The following is a 19573-nucleotide window of genomic DNA, read 5'->3' as shown; positions in this document are numbered from 1 at the left end:
AGATCAAAAAGTCAGGTTCAACTGGGCTTTCGCCCTCACAACACAATTATGCTCGTGTCTCCGCCGTCGCTTCCTCTCAGGTGTCCGCTTCCCGGTTGCTGAATGGCGCTGGTTACCGTGCAGCGTTCACCGACCCCCAGCACCAGCTCCAGCCCCTGCGTTTCGGTAAGAACCGCTTTTCCCTGAAGCCTCCTCTACTCCTTCTACCGCCTCCACCAAACTCACATCTCCTCGATACGGAAGGCGACTTGAGGCTTCATTTTTGGCTGTCTTTTTTGTCGGCTGCTCACTGTCACCCAGCTGCCTTGCCTTTGTGCTGCTGCGCATGCGTGACATATAGCTACCCATCATTTTCAGTTACAGTATTAGTCGCTACTAGCTGCTAAGTTAACCTGAAAATATCTTCTTATTTCTTCTTATATACAATAAAAGGGTTAACTTGAAAGAAAATGACAGCACCTTTTGTTTTAATGCACACATATGCTCATTGTATGTACATTTCCGGTACTGTAAACGCTCAACTGGCAGTTAGTTGCTTACAGTATCCAGAATAGAGAAACTTTCAGCGATGGTGTGACAACAAGTCATGTCTGTTATTATGTAATGGTTTTTACCTGCATAAATTTAAATATGTGAAGTAGTCGCGTTGGTATTTGTCCAGTGACACGCGTGAGTGCAGGTATTTATTCTTACAACACTGGTGCAGTGTCCTGCCTTGTATGTAAACGAGGCTGTGGACGCGTCTTTTCTTTTTCTCTGCGGGTCTGTCACGTACCCAGACTGTCTCTCTGTCTGAATGCCTTCTATGTGTCTGCCTCTCTCTTCCTGTCTGTCTGTCTGCTTGTGTGTGTGTGCGTGTGCGTTTACTGAAGGCAGGAGTGTACCCAATGCAAAGCAGAGGAGCAGGTGGTTTTCCTGTTGCTACTCCCTTTGCTTGTCTGGTTTCTACAGAAACAGGGAACCCCATCAGACAGGCAGAAACAGAGGGAGGAAGTAATATACAAGCACACTCTGTTTACCATTAAAATGTTATCTGTTTCACACTTCTGTGTGTGTGTTTTATTGACATTATGTGAAAAAGTTGACCTATATTAACTTCCCAGTGTATGTTGCATTGTCATATAGTGTTTACAGATTAAATTACACATTAAGGTGAATTCCTTGGCTTACTGTACAGCCTTTAACGTAGATTCAGAGTGTGTGCTTACTCCAAGATGGAGCACAGTAGGGGAAAGCAATTTCCCTTGTTAACTTGCTACTTGGACCCAGGAGAAGATTAGATGAACTGTGTATTTTTTCCCCCTCCTCCCAGCTTTGCCCCAAATCTCAACTGCAATCAAGCTATTTTTCCCACAAACTTTGTCAGTCATGGAATATCTTTAGAGGGACCCTTTACCTTATAGCTCAGAGCAAACAGGTTCTGTGAGTAGGCATAATGATAACCTTCGTGCTATGTACACATATTTCTTAGGTAATTTGTCATCCAGGATGAAATGTAGTTGAAGGAGTTTTTATGTCTTATCACTGAGCAACAAGTAGCAAGGAGTCTTGTCTGCTAAAGTGTCTGCCTTTCAAGAAGTGATGGTGAATTGAGGAATGAGTGTGTGCTGTAAAAGTCAGCACATGTGTGATTTTTAGGAAGGTAAATAGGGCGGGGGTTGTGAAGTGTATGAAGCTTTTTGTAGTGGAAATGTGCTTTCAAGTTGTAAGCCACATACATATTTTTGATAGCAAATTGTACAGACACTTATGGCTTCCTGTGCTTTTTTTTCCCTCCCCGTGTGTGTGAGTGTGTGTGCGTGGAAGGGGGGGGGGGGGGGATGTGACGTGTCTGTCTGTGTGCGACATGTCTACTAGCACTCTTCCTCCCTTTATATTAGCTTGAACCCTATGTGGAGTGAATGTATCTGCTCGCTGTGTTTACAGGCAGAGCACACACATACACACATGTTCACTTTAGGGTAGAAGCACTTTTGCATTGTGATAATCTTGGCTGTAACACGTAAGCACAGACTGATCTCTGGACATGCAGATCCCTGCCCAGACCGCATGTTCAGGCTTGACATTTCCATAAGCTTTGGAAAAAAAATCAATCATTTTCATACATATGCAAAATATGCAAAGTCTGTGTGTTTTCCAATCTAAATAAACACTAAATGTTATATCGTACTGTAGGACAAAGAACAGTAACAGAAACTTTGTCTAATCTGCTGTACTAAAGTTGATATTACAAATGCATTAATGCATTTTTCCCCTCCTGCTGCATACTCTGTTATGTCAAGCTCATTTTACATCAAAGGCGACATACAACCATAGAATTAAATTCCCCTTTTTGTCAATGTAAAGAAGTTTAACTACACATTTAGTACCTGAGTTTCAACAGGTTTTTATCAGTGTTTATACATCCCAGGTCTCTTTGAGATTAAATTTTAGAAAATAAATGTAGTTCAGGTGCTGACTTATAAAAAAAACCATTTTGCATACAGGAACCTTTCTTTTGTTTAGTTGTTTATCTGTTAATTAATTACTTTGGTGTAGGATGAATAGCCATAGAGGAGAAAGCTGGAAAAACTAAAATTACACTTTAAAGTTCAAAGATTTTGCCCTCCTTCACTTTTTCCAAAGCCATCCAGTGGACCACTTTAGAGTCTTTGCTGGGCCAGTTTAGGCTCCTGGGCCTTATTTTTGGCACCCCTGCCCTAACCTGTTCTTAGTTTTCAATAACATGTACAACTAGGTGCTTTGAATTTTTAAAGTTTCTCAATAAAATCAGTATGATTGTAATCTTTGCAGCAGTAGATATTTTAATACTATCGTTTCCAAAAGGCTCAAATGTTCAGCACTAAGAGTTAGCGAGGTTCTAATTATGTCGCTTTGTTGTCTAGCACACCATCTAGCAATCCAACCAATAGTTTCTTAGTGAAACTGTACCAAGAAAGAATCGTACGGAGCAGAAACTTTCTGTGACACCATTACTCCAGCATCAGGTTGTTTACATGAGTTGCTTTCAATTGCACAGGATCTGTTTTAAATATCTTGATTCTGAAACCCCACAATGGAAATCTGCTTTGGACACTGTGGCTTAAAGGAGCTGGGAACCACCTTTTGCAGTTATTGCACTTAACTGGATCCACAGCAGTGTCACAAGACCTGGCAAAGACCAAACTTTACAGTTCTATACTTCCTTCTCACACTGACACTGCATAAATTATCTACTGGCTGTATTAATTTTTTTTTGTGATCTCCAATCAGGCTAGACCCCCCTGAAGTAGCCCTGTATGAGTTTATTATTATTAAAATATATAAACCTTTAATCTACTTTTGTGTGATCTTAATGTCATTAAAGGCTAGTTAAGCTCACACAGGGTGTAAACAAGATAAGTACAAGCATTACAAGATAAGGGCCAGGTATTTTATCAGCCACTGAGCCTTAGCATCCACGTTTGGCACATTTTTGTTTTCCACAACTTTCGGATTTAAATGTTTCTTTTTGTCTCTTCATGTCTTCATGCTTGTGTATGTGAGCTGAGAGAGACAGAGAGATTGTGTTATTCCCTGTCCAGCCACACCTTAAAAACAGACTGAGGTCATTTTCCTGGAGAGTGTGTAAATTGAGTTAAAGCTGAACTCTGGTCTCTCTCTCTCTCTCTCTCTCTCTCTCTCTCTCTCTCTCTCTTTCTCTCTCTCTCTCCGTGTCTGTCAGTTCAGGCAGTGTTGAATGTTAAGCTGGATGCTTGTGCTTTTAATGTGTGTGTAAACATGGAAATATGCAAGTTAGTCTTTGTTACCCAAAATAGGACAGTGGGATTTCCTTTCTGTTCTCGTTTACAATTTGTTTGCATGAATTGAGAGCTCATTTGAGTTTTCACTAAATTTGTTTATGGTGACGTTTTCTCTATTTAAAGATGGGCTTTCCTGTGATTTCTTTTTTTTTTTTTTAAATGACACTTTAGAAGTCGTGAATCTAATATAACAATGCCAAAATTATTTTTTTTGTGCAAAATTGTGGATTGGATGCTTTTTGGCAATTCGGTGTATAAAATATTATTTCCTTATTTAGAAAAGAAGAAGAGTTAACACTGCTGATATTGGCTCTGACTGCACTCTTATATGTTGACTTTGTAATGTTGTGCTGTTGCATTTCTCTTGTTCTCAAATGTATTTTTCTTATTTTATCTCCCCAGGAGTCAGGTAGCGGGGAGGATGACCGCCGCTCTCAGCCGAGGAGGTAAGATACCGACACACATTGAGCTCTGTGTGTTAAACTTGAAAGCATTTGGTTCACTGGACCAGAAATCCACTGGATATGTATGTTCTCAGTCTCAAAAAAAGCCCGTTCATAACACGGGGCATGTTAGGTTGTTACCCATGACCTCTCACCTGATCTGACCTGATCCGCACAAAGTGGGAGGAAAAAAAGGCTTTTCCCAAATACCCAGATAATAAATAATCATAAAATGTGTGTGACGCTGCAGGACTGCCTTTCTATACTGCTGTGACTTGAAAAAGGGCTCCTGTACTGTGTCATCATCGCATCGCATCCACTGCTGTCCCTTATTACTTAAGAGTTGGAATTCTGGTTAATCCAGTTTCACTCAGCCACACTTGCAACTGGTTTTCGTCCCCTGATAATTGGCTACTTCCTTCCACTGCCCGTTGTGTTTATTTGTTCTGCCACTGAACACTTTTAGGTCTCCTCTGTTATGTTTGGCCCTTTAATAATCCTGAAATCACGCACTGAATGAGATAATAAACAGTGGCTTGCAGACAGCCCATTAGAGGGCAGCAGTATCTCTGTGAGTAACTTGCTATGTGGGTCAGGGGAACTGCACTGTTGATCCACGGGCAGATTGGTAACCACTCCCAAAGTCTCGGTGTCTGTTTGGTCATCGGAGCTCTTCATCATCCAGCTGAGATTTGTCTGTGTTTGTGCAGCTGCGACTGAAATCTGTGCTTGCTGTGTGCATGTTTGTGTGCACAGAGACAGGTACATGATCGAATATCAGTAAGCTCCTAAAATGAATGTTATTATTTTTCTCTCTTTTATTCTTTACACAACTGGATAAGTGTGATATTTTTAATGGAAATCAGGGATCCTGTGATGCATTGTTTTACATTACCATGCCTACACATATTTTCCAGTGCAGCATATTTAAAAAAAAAAAAGGTGAAACTGAATGAATAGCCTTACTTTGTCTTGACTTCAAAGTAACCTCAAAGCTCTTTTTTATTATTATTGTGAAGCTTTGTGATATTGTCCCCCAGAGGGGAACGCCTGTAGTGTTTTTAATACCCAGTTCACAGCTCGATTACAGGTTTGGGCGCGTTATAAGCGGGGATGTTCTGGGCCAAGATGATATATTTGATATAGTAGTTGTTTGACCTCTGAGCTGTTATTAGATGTTAAAATTTGGTTAAGCTTTATTTGTATTCCTAGGCAGATCATTTGCTCTGGGTTGTAGGTCACTAAAACTGAACGTCTTAAACTTCTTTTTGGAGCTGATACCAATGCAGATTTTGTAATACTTGTTTATTGGATATAATCAGCAGGGCAGCACGGTGGCACGGTGATTAGCACTGTTGCTGCACAGCAAGAAGGTCCTGAGTTCAATTCCACCATCAGGCCGGGGTCTTTCTGTGTGGAGTTTGCATGTTCTCCCCGTGTTTGCGTGGGTTCTCTCCGGGTATTCCAGCTTTCTCCCACAGTCCAAAAACATGCAGTTGGTGGGGATAGGTTAATTGGTCAATCTAAATTGCCCATAGGTGTGAATCTGTGAGTGAATGCGAGTGCGAATGGTTGTCTGTGTCTCTGTGTGTTAGCCCTGCGACAGACTGGCGACCTGTCCAGGGTGTACCCCGCCTCTCGCCCTATGACAGCTGGGATAGGTTCCAGCACCCCCCGCGACCCTGGAAAGGATAAGCGGAAGCGAATGAATGGATATAATCATGACATGATATTATCAGTTACAGTATTATTATTATTATTATTATTATTATTATTATTATTATTATTCATTCCTTGTGTACAAACAAAATCATATCATATCTAAAAATTAAGAAACACAAGAATACATGTTCATAAATTAAGAAAAGCATGTGCAAGGGGTGTTGCAGATAATTAGAGAGTGGATCTTTTTAGTTTTGTTTTTGTAGATGTTTCATTTAAAGGCAGCAAAGTATTAAATTTAATTTTTTTCCCCAAGTTCAGTTTGAATAGGAGGTGCATCTAATGATTAAAAACTCCTGTGACCTGTCATTGTTAGCACTATGATTAAATGTAATCAGAGTGGAGGTAAGCCCACAAAAACCAAGTGCAGAAAATTTGTGGCTTGTGTCAGGATTTTTTTAATATATGAAAAACCAAACATTTTGTCTTTGATTTACTTGGAATGTATCTCCTACGTGAGACGTTGAGTGAGGGCATTAGTATGCAACAGTCTTTTTCACTGACGCAATGATATGACTGCCACTTTGTAACTTCTTCAGTTAAATTGTCAAATCTTGTTCACAAATTCAATTTTAAACTAATGAGTTCCACAGTCGCTGATTTCATACATCAGACTAACGGAAAAGCCCTCAATCTGCTGCATAAATACACAGTCTCTGATATATCCTAGAGAGGTCATGAGAAAGGGCATGATGTGTAGGAATAAGTGAGCCTGTTCCCAGTATGATTGTTAGTTTGGGCAAAGAATACTGTAATAAAGAAAGAGTTCTTTGAGTTAATTTTCTTTTTTTTCTTTGTTGATTTTCCTTTTAAATGTTTGCAGAAATAAGACTATTTTCAGCATCTGAAATAAAAGTGAGCTCCTGTAAGGGCTGTTTCTAAAATTGCTTCCAAGCTAGATTATTAAATACACCTTTTAAGTATCTGTAGAGAGATTTGTTTTCCCCAGCTGTCCATGTCTCCTTCACCCACACTGTCAGATCAGGATTCATTTAATTGTATAAAAATCAGTGTAACTATTAATGAGTGCTAGCCGAGTCTTATTAAAGTCATATTTCTGTGTTTTAGTTGAAGGTAAAAGACGAGAATTATTTTCAAAAGTAAAGAAATTAACACACATGTAGGGTATAGCAAAAGGAAAAATAAACTGATGCTGTGTGTGCATTTTTCATTTCACTGTTTCTTTAAGTTCAAGCTGCATGTTGCATATTCACAATTCCAGCAGCCATTCACTAAAGCTGAGCCTGGCCACTGAATTCACGTTCCCAAAGTCTCAGAGGCAATCTGTTCGTTTTCCCCCCTCCCCGCTGCTGACGTCTGTGCTCGCTGCGCCGTACAAGTCAGCAGCTGCAGCAGAGCTCATCTCTGACACAGGTGGTGAGATTCATTCAAACTGGAATAAGGCTTCAGTGAGGCAGCGCGCCTGCCTGCGTAAGCAAGCCCACTGCAGTGCTGCTGATTAAAGCCAGTGACATCAGCAAGTTGGTGACATCAGCAAAAAGCAGCAACATCACTGGCGGACCATGCAGAGGGGAAATTAGGAGAAAGAGAGGTTACTTATTATGACTACAATCGGAGAGTATTTCTGATCTCTTATAATCTCATAGTTCTGTAGTCAGAGGAGGGGAAAAGTGGAACAAAGGATTATATGTCTGAATGGGACTCATTTCCATTTGTGATACATTTATACATTTGTGTGCCTCTACAGATTTGTATTCATTCTTATGTAATTCAGATATACTGTAGTCATGCTAGCAGGCTGATTTATTAGACTTCTTGTTGGTGTGTGATGCTCATCGCAGATGTTTAACAGGTGATGTGTGATTCAAAGACATACTGTAAAGTCTGGGTGTGTGAATGTATACACAAGGTGAAGCTGCGATCACTAAGGTGACTGTCTGTGTTTGCATGTTTGGAAACATGAGAGCAGCAGAGTGTCTGGTGTCTACATGTAAAAACTACATCCTGGCATTCGCCACTTGCTATTGGATGGTTTGAATTTCAGCAGTCAAAGGGGAAGAATAGCTAGGTGGAACTTGAGAGATGGTTTCAACATCTCACACATAAACATGTGGGTTGCTGAGAGTCTGTAAATCCCAAAGGTGGGAATGAACAACCTCGTGATTATTCTTAGCTATCCCTCCAGCGCCCTTACAAGAAGATGCCACAGATCTTTCCCTAATCAATAACACCGGTTAAAGTAAGGAGGGAGATGGTAGGGATTTTGAAGGGGTCGATGTGAGAGGCCAACAGGGAGATGAGAGGGAGAGTGGAAAAGTGGCTGTCAGGTTAAGCTGTTATTAGTTGATGAGGAAGGCCTCCCTGTGATTGTTTGTAACATGTGTCTGCCTCTGCTTAGAAACTGGTAAGTTTTTAGATACCTGTATCATTATCTGTTCTGCTTATAGCTCTGATCTTTATCAGTTCCCTTATTGATATGTTCAGCATAACCACACCTGCTTCATTATCTCTGAGTCTGACCACTGAGCAGGGAAAAAAACGCTCACATGTGACTCAGGTCTGCAAAAATTTCACATCATTATCAGTTTGCAACTGCCAGGAGTGATAGAAAATGGGTAAGATTAGATACGCAGTCGGATGTCACATCATTGCTTTACACTATAACACGACTTAAGATGAATTTTGGATCAAATTGAATTTAAACAAGTTACAAAAGAATTCATTCAATTTGTAAATGGATGCCACTTCCCATCCCTTCTCCTGCTTTATATATCACTGCTTATTCTTTATCTACTTAAAGCTTGACTGTACTGTTACACCATTTATTGTTCATGCTGTGATACATTTAACCACATGTGACTCTGCAGTCTAATAAATAAACGCCTTTCTCTTTGTAAGGATCTGTCAGACGAGGTCAAAATCTGTAGCTTCATTGAGCTCATCAGCTCAGTTCATCGGTTGCCTCTTGGGTCATTGACACAGGTCGACCTAAGAGGAAAAACACCTCACTGCAGTTGTTTATCCTGGGATATAAACTGGCAGTCAGCTGGTGGCCAAATAGTTACCCTTAGTTTGTAATTGAAACCACAAGGGATCAACAAGCAGCACAACCAAGTCTAAGGTCAAGTTTCTACTTAGTTCACAGGCAGCCTGAAATCTCCTTCCAGGTTTCTCAATCTCTTTTTTTTCTGTTGTTGTTGTTGTTGTCATGCTGTTGCTGGATACACATTCAGTGTCAGGTTATGGTTATAAGAACTAGGGGTGTACTGATTTTGAAATACCCCTGTCTAATATAACAATTGAACCTATCAACCTTGCTTAAAAGCTTTCTACCCTTTATTACTTGCATTTTTATGGGTTTGTTACCTTAAGAAGAAGCAAAAATGCATTACTGTTAAAGATTGTACTAGCCTATGAACAGAAAAACATTTCCTCTCAGATGTTATTGTGGAGAAAATACTGTGGTGTTGTTAAGGTGCTGATAAGAAGCTCAAAGTGTGTGTGTGTGTGTGTGTGTGGGGGGGGGGGGGGGTCTCTAAAGTAATGCTTTCTGGGATTGCTTGGTTAGTTTTTCAATCAGGCTGTCAGCCAGACACATGGGCACATCCACATTTTAAAAAGAAAAAATGTTTTAATTATGGAGAGTTTTTATGTAGCGTTTAGCTCCCTTATTAGTTATGTTGACACAGCTGGAAATTGTCATTATTTGTTATTCTTACATTACATTTAAAGCAGCCACTTCCTTCTGCGTGTTACGTGGAAAAACATGGTGACCCAGGAACAGCGTGAGGAATTTCAGTGACGTCTCGAGGCTGTTGTAAAGCATATAGGAATGCCACCGACTGCCATTCTGACAGTTAAACACTTTTATCCGGGTACTTGTGGCTGTCTTTCTTGCACACTTTCACCATGTCTCCAATAATTCCTCGTAGTCTTCCTCAGACTGCTGTTGTCACGGATTGGACCATGTGTGTCTCCTCCCCCTCAGCGGCAAGATTTACCGCAGCCTGCTGCAGACACATCAAACAGCAGACCATGGATCAGCTGTTGTGAGGCACCTGCTCTGTCACAGGCGCTCTTAAATATGTTAGTGCTTTGTCGCTTTATAATATTAGATTGTTCCGCTCTATGAAATCTGTCGGTTTAGAGCTAATTTTCTAAATCTGCGATAAAAAAAAAAAAAAAAATTGAATAAAAAACGAAGCACCGTGTGGTCTTAGAGCAGAGCTTCTGCGTCTTCACAACTTTACTTCGCACATCGTCGACTGTCGTCTCCGCGCGCCCTGCCCGCACTCCGGGAGCAACGATGCCTCCCGGCGTTGTGACCGCCCCGCGGAGCTCGTCGGCCGGCTGCTTCTGCGCCTGCTGCGGGGTGAAGATCAGACCGTATTTTACCGAGAACTCTGTGATCTCTCAGGTGGAAATTTATCAGCTGTAAGTAGCAGGGCTCACAGTCCGGAGCTTTCCTTGCTTATAGTAACGATAACACTACATGAATTATTATATTGCCTGCAGTGCCATTTTAATGGTCTACTCCAAACTTCAGCATAGACTTAGTGTGCACCTGTATGAACATGTGGTTTTTCTCTTAATGACTTCATAAGAAGGATATAGCAGCACAGCAGCTGAACGAGTGGCTACAGGAACAGGTTTCCTTCCCTTTGCTTCCTTTTTGACATATCTGCCAGATGCTTTTACTCATCTGCTAGGATGCACTTCTCTCCACCCACCTTTAGCTGTTCCTTAAATGCATCCTGAGGGGGGACACAGCAGAGCAAAGCACACGATGTACCCTCAGCAGAATCAGGGGATGTGATTATTTGGCCTTCATTGTGAAAGCCACGGGAACGACACTTGCATTTAATTGGAAATTTATGGCTTGGAAGAAGCATGTCAAGATATAATTTGCACAAACACTTCATTAGCACTTGAGTTAGACATCTGTCTAGTGTTTGCTTGTGTGAGTCTGTGTGCAAGCCCAGCTGTCAGCCTCTGTCCTCTCTGGCATTGTATTGCCTCTGACATATTCTTGGTCTGCCTGCAGCACAGTGCATCAACAGAAGGACTTATTTGTCAGCGTTTTCAGTGATTCCAATGCATTCACTTCTTGATTTTTGTTGATCAATGCCTTTTTTCAATATAAAAAGTTAACTAGGATGCACTATGCTCGCGCAGATATTTGTCCAGTGTTCTGTACATCATGTCATGAAGAAAATTGTGTGTGTGTGCAAGTCAGCGTGGGTGTCAGAGACTCTTAACATCCACTTTTTCTAACTTGGAAACTTGCATGAAAGTTTGCTTAGTTTGCCATAATTGTCACTTCAGTAATGACTGCTGTCCATTGCAGGTTCATCCTCCTTTGCCTTTGTTTCCTTTCCTCCCGCATCATCACAGCAGACAACAACAACATGACTTCCTGTCTTTGACGGTCTTTCCTTAGCTCAAGCCTATATTTAAACTTGCTGCCCAGATGGAGTGACGAATTAGTCAGCGATCGCTGGTGTTACTGGTGATTTTGCTTTTACTCATCATCACAGAAGACAATGAGACTTTGTCTTTCTTGCTCACATTGTGTGGGACAAAGCCTGTGTGTAGTAGTAATAATAATAATAATGACCATAATACTTCTTATAATAATAGCAGAATAATAGGCTGGCGTCAGATATCTTAAGTTCATTACGTAAGTCTGTTGTTCAGACCATGAAGAAGCTTAGCTGGGACTGCCATCTTAATTTGGTACTGAAGTTGCAGCCAAAGTCACTGAAGTTGCAGTTGCCTTGTTTTATGAAGAAATGGTAACCGGATGAACAACAAAACTTTAAGTCTTTGTAACTCAGAACATTCTGTCTGCTGTCATTCTGTTATTCAGTAAATATTACCAGTTCAGTTAAGCCCACATGTGCTCTGGTTTCTAATACAATCATCTGATCACTCAGAAATCGTCCCATTATTTCTGTTGTGGGATTATTGTGTTGTTTTGGAAAATATGAGTGTTTTCTAAGAAAGCATTGAACTGAATAACTACTTTTGAAATGCATTCAACTTTAAGACTACAAAGTCACCCGTACTTCATATTCTGCTTTTTGTTTTTCTTACTTCCTTTTTTAAAATCAGCATAATGAAACAAGTGTGTTTATGTCTGTATGTCACCACTGTAACAGATCAGACCAACATAACTCATTAATTCACATAAATTTATGAAAAAATGCTTGTCATAAATTTCCATCAGCCAAAATGATTTTTGTTGCTTCAAGTCTGTGCAACATTCCAGGATAATGTACTTTTCAAATGATGGAGACGAGCTCAAAATCCTCACATTTGAGAAGCTGCAAATTAAAATTTTTATTGAAAATGTCTGAAAATAATAAAGTGTCAAAAGTTCTGCTCTTTGCGCTTTCTGTCAGTGGACCTTGGAGAAACTTAACAAAAAGTCAGTAAAAGCTGTAAAGTCTTCCAAGGATGAGTTTTGTGATAGATGTGTGGGTGGATATTGCTCACCGTTCAATCTTTTCTGTCTTTGTGCAGCATCAGTGAAAGTTTCCTGACCGTTAAGGGAGCTGCTCTGTTCTTGCCTCGAGGAAATGGCTCCTCTTCTTCGTCTGCCTCCCGTTTCTCCCAGCTGCGCAGCAAACATGCAGGTGAGGTGAAAATTCCCCCTCAGCAGCCACTGACTGTTTAACTCTTTAACTTTTGCCATCTTGCATCATGTATGCGTTACTTTCATCTTGCCAGGAGATATCCAGCAGCACCTACAGACGATGTTTACTCTCCTCAGACCAGAGGACAACATCAAACTGGTGGGTACCCATAAAAACACAAAAGTCTCACTGATTTTATTTAACTGTCGAGTCACAAACTGCGTTTTGTTTTGTTTTTTCTTTCTCTAGGCGGTTCGTTTGGAGAGCGCACATGCTCAGATCACCCGCTACATGGTGGTGGTCTCAACCAATGGTCGGCAGGACACGGAGGAGAGCGTGGTGCTAGGAATGGATTTTAGCCCTGTAGATGGGTGAGAGTGACACACAAGATTTTAGGTACCTGCTGGTTTTGGTGTTCTGGTTAAAGGTATAACATGAAAACTGTTTTCCCCACTCAGCTCGTGTTCTGTTGGGCTGGTTTTGCCCCTGTGGAGCGACACCTTAATACATCTAGATGGAGATGGGTAAGCAAATTCTTCAGCACAGGACACGTTAAACATGAGATAGCTAAGATTTTTAACTCACTATACTTCCTCTGTTCCTGCTCACAGGGGTTTCAGTGTATCAACTGACAGCAGGGTGCATGTATTCAAGCCTGTTTCTGTGCAAGCCATGTGGTGAGTCATACTGGATAATTGGTACAGCTGTGGATATTTTTATTGTTCGCTGGTTTCTGTTTTTTCCCATTTTATTTAGAAGTCATGTTTTTTTGTTTTTTTTCCTGACAGGTCAGCCCTCCAGTCACTCCATAAAGCCTGCGAGGTGGCCCGTAGTCATAACTACTTTCCAGGCAGCTTGTTCCTCACCTGGGTCAGCTACTATCAGAGCAGGGTCTCCTCCGACCAGACCCGCATCAACGAGTGGAACGCCATGCAGGACGTGCAGTCACACCGTGCCGACTCTCCAGTTCTCTTCTCTGACGTGTAAGTAGCCAAGTGATGTTTGTCAGATATGTTCTCTATGTGGAAAACCGATAGACATGAACTTATTTCATATATTCTTCCACCATCATAATGTTTCTACAGACCTACAGAAAGAGAGCTGACTGAGCGTCAGATCAAAGCCAGTTTGCGCGAAATCATGATGCAGAAAGATCTAGAGAATGTCACCTGCAAAGAGGTGAGTCTGCTTCGAGCATCTCCCAGTCAAAGAAAATGTTTGGAAAATGCCATGCTGTTTTATTTATTTATTTGTTAGTCATTATTGTGTGACTTTACATTTTGCCTGCACGTGTCTCTTTCTGTCCTGGATGTGTTCTTTAGATCCGAACAGAGCTGGAAATGCACATGACATGCAATCTGCGAGAGTTCAAGGAGTTCATCGACAATGAGATGATTGTCATTCTGGGCCAGATGGACAGTCCTACGGAGATCTTTGACCACGTGTTCTTGGTAGGTTAACCTCTGAAACACCTCTGTTGCTTTTAGCAGCAGAGAATATAAAATGTTTCTGATCTCCCACGCCTGTATCCTGGATCTGATTCTCACAAAGTGCAAGATAGTCTTGTGTAATTTTAAATTCAGAACAGTTTTAAGGTACTTTGCTGTTGTTGGGTTTGGAGAACTCACTGTATGTCAATCATTTCTTCTCACTGGACTTCAGCATTATGAAAAGCTTATTGGAAGGTGGTGAACAAGTCTGAGGATTCCTTTTTGTTTCCTGCAGGGATCTGAGTGGAATGCATCCAATCTGGACGAGTTACAGAACTGTGGGTAAGGACGGAGGGGGGGGGGGGGGGAAAAAACCCAAACAACAAAACTGACTGTTCGGAATAAAAAAACTAAAACTTGCTTTATTAGGATGAAATTAAATGTTCTTCATTCTGTTATACCAACAAGTTCAGTTTTACAAATCAGTACATACCTACATACCCCTCTCTCATCTAAGGCTCATCTTTTCTCTCGTTTATGTCTTTCTGTCACTCAGAGTTCATTACATCCTGAATGTAACAAGGGAGATTGATAACTTCTTTCCCGGTGTGTTCGAGTACCACAACATCCGTGTGTATGATGAGGAGGCCACTGACCTGCTAGCCTATTGGAATGACACCTACAAGTTTATATCTAGAGCCAAGTGAGTTTGAGATGTTTCATCCTCTCTCTTTTTTTTCCTGCGAGGAATGAGATCTATCGAGAATGACAATCATTCTTAATATCTACCCTAGGAAATCTGGGTCCAAGTGCCTGGTGCACTGTAAAATGGGGATTAGCCGGTCTGCGGCCACAGTGATAGCGTATGCCATGAAGGAGTACGGCTGGGATTTGAAAAAAGCCTTTGATTACGTCAAAGAGCGTCGAACTGTTACCAAACCCAACCCCTCTTTTATGAGACAGTTGGAGGAGTATCAGGGAATACTCATGGCCAGGTACACACACACACACACACACACACACACACAGATATCATCCATGGTAATGTAAATATTGATACTGGCAGAAAGAAGTGCATTATCAAAATCTTATAAAACAATGTAAAAAAAAAAACCACCAAAAATATTCCTCTGTCAATTTCATGCAAAGAATTCTGAGAAGTGATATGTTACTTCATTTTCACTTTCTTCCGCAGCAAGCAGAGGCACAACAAACTGTGGCGTTCTCACTCTGATAGCGATCTGTCTGAACACCACGAGCCACTCTCCAAATCCTACGCACAGCCCCACAGCCTGGGCCGCTCAGATCCCCACAACCAAGCCAGCAACATAACTGGTCCCTCGGTAAAAGAACTGCTGGAATCACTGGGAAGTTCTACTGGCAGCAAAGCAACACACTCAACTAGTCAGCCAGATACGGGCATCCATTCCAATCAGCTTAGCTCTTCTTCCTTTAAAGGTGCGGCAGCTCCATCAGGTCATGCTGAAGCATCTCGTTCTGCTGTAGGTCGGAGCAGCCGGCAGGACCGTCCTTGTTCTGACTCCACAGCTGCTTCTGTGTCTCTGTTATCTCCTCCGCTGTCCAATGGCGTATTTGACTCTGGGAATCGGCCCATGTTACCTCCTGTCTCTCAACCAAGGGCCGCCACTGTGGTGCCTGAGCCTCCAAAGACCGATAAGGTGACTGTTGCACAAAGTGTTTTGGTGGGCCAGCCTCATCCACCTCCCTCCCTTCACCACCTCTCCCACTCTCCTGCTCCATCTCCAAATCTAGCCGATGGAGTTCTAAAGCCACAGGTGTTGTCCTGTTCTCCTTCTGTAAAAACAGTGCTTGTGTCAGTGCCTGAGCCTACCGCAACACAAACCCCAAGCACAAAGCAGGCTGGAACAGACTGCCTCTCTGCCCCAGCGCTTGTCAAAAACCTAGACTGTGCCCAACAGACATATGGCTCATCTTTGGACAGTTTGGCAGCCCAACATCCGTCCACTAACGATTTTATCACTTATCCTAGTGCCATTCCACATGAAAATGTGCTGGTGTTCGGCCACAGTGCAGACCACATCAACTTTTTCAGTGCCAGGGAAAAATTTAAGGGGATGAGTCTAGATGGGAAAACTCACTGTACTGCAGCGCAGCAGTCGCACCAGCTGAAGAGTTGTGGCAAAGAAAACCAGCCACCACTGCAGGAGGTCTCCCCCAGTGAGGGGAAGGATGAAGGGAAAAGAAAGGTAAACAATGCTTGTAGCAAACTTTCCCAGACAACTCTAAACATTTCCAGATTTGGGCCGCATATAGTCTCCACCCGTGCTCTGGCAGTGGGCTCGGCTTGGCTGTGTATAATGTAGCCACATGTATGGATGTTATGATCTGTTTCCAGGCTGCTCTTGTGTGAGATACTCAGTGAAGTGAAAAAATGAAATATTTTTACATATATATTTAAGATACTTGGGACTGAACTGAACCCATAGCAGTTCCTATCAATCTTACCAGATTTATTCAGAATGGTTTTTTGTTCTTAAGCTATGTTGCGCCACCTGGTGGCACATCTGTCACAAATACATTGCGATTGTAGCAATGCTTTCATTGTGCTTTTAAATTAATGGTCTTTTATATTATATCTCTTTTTCTCTCTCTCTCTCTTTTTTTTTTTCCAGAAAATGCCTGTGCAGGTCACAGGCCTGAAGCCCAAAGAGACTTCGCCTCTTGGCTCTGATAGCCAGACTGAACCTCAAGGTCCCCAGGATCAGGATGTGAGGAAGTTGAAGCAGGAAATTGAAGATAGTGTTGTTCTTGCACACAAGGAATCTGGGGATATAAAAGCAGAATTGAAAGAGGAGGAAGAGGAGGCCCCCGCCTGTCTTTACAGTGACTGGACACGAGGGTCGGTGCGACGTGTTACACAGCAGCTGGAGCAAAGAATGAAACAGGAGCATGAGACCCCGCCTCTCTCTTCTTCACCGCCTTCTCTCTCTGGCTGTACCTCCAACTCTCACAGGCGTCCACACAGCATCCATTGTGAAACATTGTCTACTTCCTACGATGCATCCATTTGCTCACAGGCATCTGCAGTTCACACGGTGCACAAGGATCAGGGAAAGGAGGATGGGAAGTCTGGACCAGCTGAAAGTGAGGGCACTCATGCTGCGATGGGGGCCCTTGGGGATAACGAAAAAAGCACAAAAGGACAGAAACTCTGGCCTGCTGAAACTAGATTGCTCTCTACCTCTTCTCCTTTCCACCACTCTCCCCATTCTCCCTTTGCGTCTGTGAACTTCCTGTGTCTGGAGGGCGTCACTGAGCTCGAGTCGGGCACAGACTGGGGTTGTCCCACAGAAGGACCCCACAGTGACATTTTCAAGAGGGAGACGTGGGAGACTTTGTGTGAGCTGGGTGCCTTCCTGCAGCAGGTGAGCATGGCTGGAAAGTGCAAGGCCAGGTGTTTGGGTCAGGCGCAGGAGCGAGGTGGCAGTATCCAGAAGAGGGTACAAGAGGTGGAAGCCAGGATTCGTCAGGCAGGGCTGACCCCTCCATCCATGATGAAGCGCTCAGCCTCCCTGGCTAAACTGGGCTGCTTGGAGCTGCTCGCCAATGACTTGAGTGACTGGGAACTTAGCCGTTCCACCGTAGCTTCACCCTCAGCACAACACCCACTCCATTCAGCCAGCGACGAATCCAAGAAGCAGCGGGTTCACAACTCTCCTTCCTCCACTGTCCAGCAGCCAGAGATCCTTGAGACAACCACTCAGAGGCTTCCTAAAGCTGGGGAAACCTCAGCAGTCTCTGCACCATCAAATCCGAATCCTCACAGTGGAAAGCCTTTAAACTTTGGCCAAGAATCTCTGCACTCGCCTGGGCCAACACTTCTGACAACAAGGCAGCAATACGGAAGGACTCACCCGCTGAGGCGGCTTAAGAAGAGAACTGTTAGCACCCTTTACCACACCATGTAACCCTCAGCAGGTGTGCATCTGTGTACGTGTGCATGAGAGAAAGAGAGAGATAACGTGCCCATCAGAAACGAAAGTCAAGTGCATATTTTGGATTTATTTAGCAAAACAAGCCGACGCCTCTTGCCTTAAGGGATGTGTTTAGTAGTTTCTTTTTTCCCTCTTCTGTAAAAATCCGTGATATGGGAATCTGGTCTCGGCACAGGAAAAGCGGCAAGGCTACGACAGTCCCAGTTAACTGAGACTGAAATAAAACACTTTGAGAAGATAAAACAAAAAAAGAAAAGAAAATGTCATCCAGAGATGTACATGGGTCACATGTTTGAAATGTTAATAATACCCAAGCGTGCACATACTCACTCATCACATCGTTGCTGGTTTCTCCTTTAGTCGACTTGATATTTTTGGCTGTCAAACGTAATGTTAGCTGGAATGTAGCCTCTGTTTCCCCTCTTCTCATGCTTTGACGTCTCTTCAGAAAAATGTGCCATTTATGCTGGAGAAAACGGTCCCTCTTGTATAATCTGGTAACTATGTTGGCAAAAAGGAAGAAAGAAAGAATATAAATAAATAAATCACACCAACACCTGCTTGTCAAACCGGCTGATTTGGTCCTGAACATAAAAGTCGTTGGACGGAGACTCTTCGTCGCGACAGAATAATTCCAGTGAAAGTCAGTCGTGAAGCTCTGACTCTTCCCTCAGTGTAAGCTGCATACGCAGGTTTTCACCAGTTTATTTGAGCATAATGAAAAGAGAAGAGGCCTGCTTTTTGTTTAGTTTGTTTTAACTACACAATACCTCAGTAAGTCAACCAAATCTGACCTGCACAAACATCCGACTCCGGGTTCCTGGAATGTACTTCTCAATCAGAAACACGTTTGACTTCATCACTCAGTAAACTGTCTCTCCTCACACTCCAGATGTCACACAAACTAGAGTTTTGTTTATGTTTAACTGTGTGAGAGAGAGTAGGTCAGGGTGCTGGGGTTTAAAGGCAGAGTGTATATTTGTGAGTTTTTGGCTATGTTCTCTTTGGGGATGTAAAGGTTGTATATTGTGACTGTTGATATTTTAGGATCTCCCTGTTTTTTGTTTGTTTGTTTTTTAGATCTGGTTTGTGTCTGTGTGAGTGAGACTGTGTAGCACAACTTTACCAAGTGAGCGTGCACTTTTTATTTTATTTTAATGGATCTTTATGTCTTTTGTAAACTTTTTAGGAGCGTGCCTGTGATTGGCAAGTGAAGCTTCTCTGCAGCCTATCAGAAATGTCTGTACAGAGACGTGTGTCATACATGCACTTTACTCCCTTTTTAATTTTAATTGTGGCTTTTTTTTAAGTGTTTTGCTACTTTGGGGGAGCATGCTTATGTAGTAGGAACTGTTGGGTATGTGTGTATTGTCTGTGTAAATATTATTTTATATCACGTGCTTTAACTGTGACCATTAAACAATGGAAATTAAGAGTCGGGCTTACTGTGATTCTTTCCCTCACTTTTTCTTAATGAACTAACTAATTTGGCTTCATTCTACATACATTCACAGTAAATGTCAATGTATGTAAAAATGACTCTTCCTGTTTTTCTCTTAGTCAGCTACACTGTTCAGCATTTTTCAGCATTTTTTTTTTAAATGGCTCATTATCCTGCTG

General features: G+C 42.2%; 1 protein-coding gene across 2 annotated transcripts; it reads left to right on the top strand.

The window, feature by feature from the left end:
* Positions 1–28: 28 nt before the first annotated feature.
* On the top strand, positions 29–19386 carry ssh2b (slingshot protein phosphatase 2b). Of its 2 annotated transcripts, XM_085174495.1 has the most exons (15): positions 29–165; positions 4185–4228; positions 12434–12546; positions 12641–12705; positions 12796–12917; positions 13005–13070; positions 13158–13223; positions 13335–13529; positions 13632–13725; positions 13869–13997; positions 14272–14318; positions 14533–14679; positions 14771–14971; positions 15172–16204; positions 16631–19386. In XM_085174495.1, exons 1-15 carry the CDS (start codon positions 103–105, stop codon positions 17924–17926), a joined length of 3681 nt encoding a protein of 1226 aa, XP_085030621.1. In that variant the 5' UTR covers positions 29–102; the 3' UTR covers positions 17927–19386. The 2 variants fall into 2 exon arrangements, with proteins under 2 accessions (XP_085030621.1, XP_085030620.1); XM_085174494.1 differs by lacking the exons at positions 29–165; positions 4185–4228 and adding an exon at positions 9455–10342.
* The last annotated feature ends 187 nt before the right edge of the window (positions 19387–19573 follow it).

Source organism: Neolamprologus multifasciatus, chromosome 10, assembly GCF_963576455.1.
Source record: "Neolamprologus multifasciatus chromosome 10, fNeoMul1.2, whole genome shotgun sequence".
Taxonomy (NCBI): domain Eukaryota; kingdom Metazoa; phylum Chordata; class Actinopteri; order Cichliformes; family Cichlidae; genus Neolamprologus; species Neolamprologus multifasciatus.
This window is presented reverse-complemented; position numbering and strand designations above follow the sequence as displayed.

Bases quoted from the DNA above. Each gene is read 5' to 3' on its own strand.
- ssh2b (XM_085174494.1), top strand. From the start codon at position 10,215: ATGCCTCCCGGCGTTGTGACCGCCCCGCGGAGCTCGTCGGCCGGCTGC. The intron at 13,726-13,868 runs GTGAGTCTGCTT...TGTGTTCTTTAG, and splicing joins AGAATGTCACCTGCAAAGAG to ATCCGAACAGAGCTGGAAAT. The intron at 16,205-16,630 runs GTAAACAATGCT...TTTTTTTTCCAG, and splicing joins AGGATGAAGGGAAAAGAAAG to AAAATGCCTGTGCAGGTCAC.